This window comes from Camelina sativa, chromosome 5 (assembly GCF_000633955.1).
Source record: "Camelina sativa cultivar DH55 chromosome 5, Cs, whole genome shotgun sequence".
Classification (NCBI taxonomy): domain Eukaryota; kingdom Viridiplantae; phylum Streptophyta; class Magnoliopsida; order Brassicales; family Brassicaceae; genus Camelina; species Camelina sativa.
In genome coordinates, this window is record NC_025689.1 from 19,406,316 (window position 1) to 19,408,149 (window position 1,834).

The 1,834-nt window shown below is 45.1% G+C and overlaps 1 protein-coding gene across 1 annotated transcript; it reads right to left on the reverse strand.

Moving 5' to 3' along the window:
• Window positions 441-935, reverse strand: LOC104789401 (putative protein TPRXL). The gene has a single exon (XM_010515101.1). The coding sequence runs from the start codon at window positions 933-935 to the stop codon at window positions 441-443; it is 495 nt and encodes a 164-aa protein (XP_010513403.1).

Sequence of the window (1,834 nt, forward strand, 5' to 3'; positions counted from 1 at the left end):
CAAGGGGTTGCATCAAGTGAAAGATTCTGCTGAAGCCTCAGCAACTCACACCAAAGGTCATTACGATCCTCACTGGTATTAGGAGCATATATGAAGGTATAGCAGAATCTATGACCACCTTGAACTGAAATTTCACAGGTGACTAGGTGATTGGACTGATGTAGAACAGAGACTGTAGCCGGAGCTTTCCAAATAACTACAATCCTTCCATCCGCATGCGAGTTGTGGTTAGAGGTAAAACTCCATCCTGGTAGAGCCTTATTCATAACACGGTTCAAGTTTGGTTCTTTAATATGAGTTTCTAACAGAGCTCCAAAAAGTGGCTTATGAGTAGCAAGCCAGGTAGCTAGAGGTCGATGTTTATCCGTATCATTAAGACCTCGGATATTCCAACAAAAAGATTGTATATACATGGGGAACAAAAAAAGGGGGGAGGGGGGTTATGTGCGCTGAGGAGTTCCTCCTGAAGGTGGAGGAATTTCCCCAGAGCCAGTGGCTTGAAGGTTTCGGATTGGAGAGTCAATAACCATGTAGGAGATAGGATCAGTTGAAGATGAAGAGGGGGTAGGAGGATTAATATCAGGTGTAGAAGATGGTATTGAGGGGTTAGGAGGGAGTGGGCAACTGAGAGGAGGTGCTAACACATCGTAAGGATTGTGAGTAGCAATTGTAGTAGTCGGGGAAGAAGGTGAAGATTTAGACTTAGTTGGCTTTTTCAAAGAACGGGGTTTAGGTACAGGGATTTTGAGATTTGAACAGGGCTGAGAAGTAGCTACCGGGACAGAAGAGAGAGAAGCACTGGCCAAACCAACTGAAGTTCCCTGGGTTTCAACCACAGACTTCGGGCTAGGATCTTTAGTACTTTTAGAACTACCTGCCTCATCAGCAACCGAACCTTGATTAGAGTCAAGCTTTCCTTTGCCCTTTTTCTTCATTTGCGGGACTGTTGGTAAGTCTTGAGTTTGCTTCTCATGGGTCCATGATGGCGTTACTAGAGGACAATATCGAATAACATGTCCTATTTCTTTGCAGTTGGAGCAGGTGGGGGGGGACCCAAGGATACTCAACATCAATGGAGATAACCTCTCCATTTTCTCTTTCTATTTCAACAGAGGAAGGCAGAGGCTCATTCAAATTCCTTTCCACCTTCACATGCGCAACAGATAAGCTTACTAAGTTTTTTGTAAACTCATCCATTTCCTTGGGTTCTCCAACCAACCCTGCAACTAAACTGATGCCTTTATGATGCATTAGATCAAAAGGCATACCCTTGAGGTGAGCTCAGATAGGGATTGCATCAAGATCCGTACTCTCTCCTCCTGAAGCATCCCATTGAGCAACAAGGAACATACACTCACCAATATACCACATCTTCTTCTCAAGAATTTTCTTCCTCAAGTACTCATTAGGAACTCGCACCAACATAGAATTGTTTGCATGGTGAAGGTGAATCTCAATCCTTTTTCCTTTACCCCAAATGTGAGAGAGTACACTTTGGATATGCTTGTAAGTCGGTAACCTACCCTTAAACCGTCCGATGATGAAATCCTTATGGATGTCAGCTCCTTCCTGGAAGACTGAGTCGGGAATACAGACACGGGGCTTACCAGTAGGAGAAAAAGCAATTGGAGCCAGCCTGGTAAGGGATCTATCTTCCGTTATTTTCAATTTCTGAGCTAAAGTGGTCGGAGGGTTAGAAGAGATAACAGCAGGGTTAGGGGTTTGCTTCTGAGCAGGGTTTATAGGCTTAGCAGCATTGAGGACTGAAGCGAGAGGAGGTTGGGGGGCATGAGAGACTGGGGAAGGGGCGGAGGTGGGTTGAGGTGGGGAGGTT

What these genes read in the sequence shown, in the direction of transcription:
- LOC104789401 (XM_010515101.1), bottom strand. Translation starts at nt 935, where the DNA reads ATGAAGAAAAAGGGCAAAGGAAAGCTTGACTCTAATCAAGGTTCGGTT.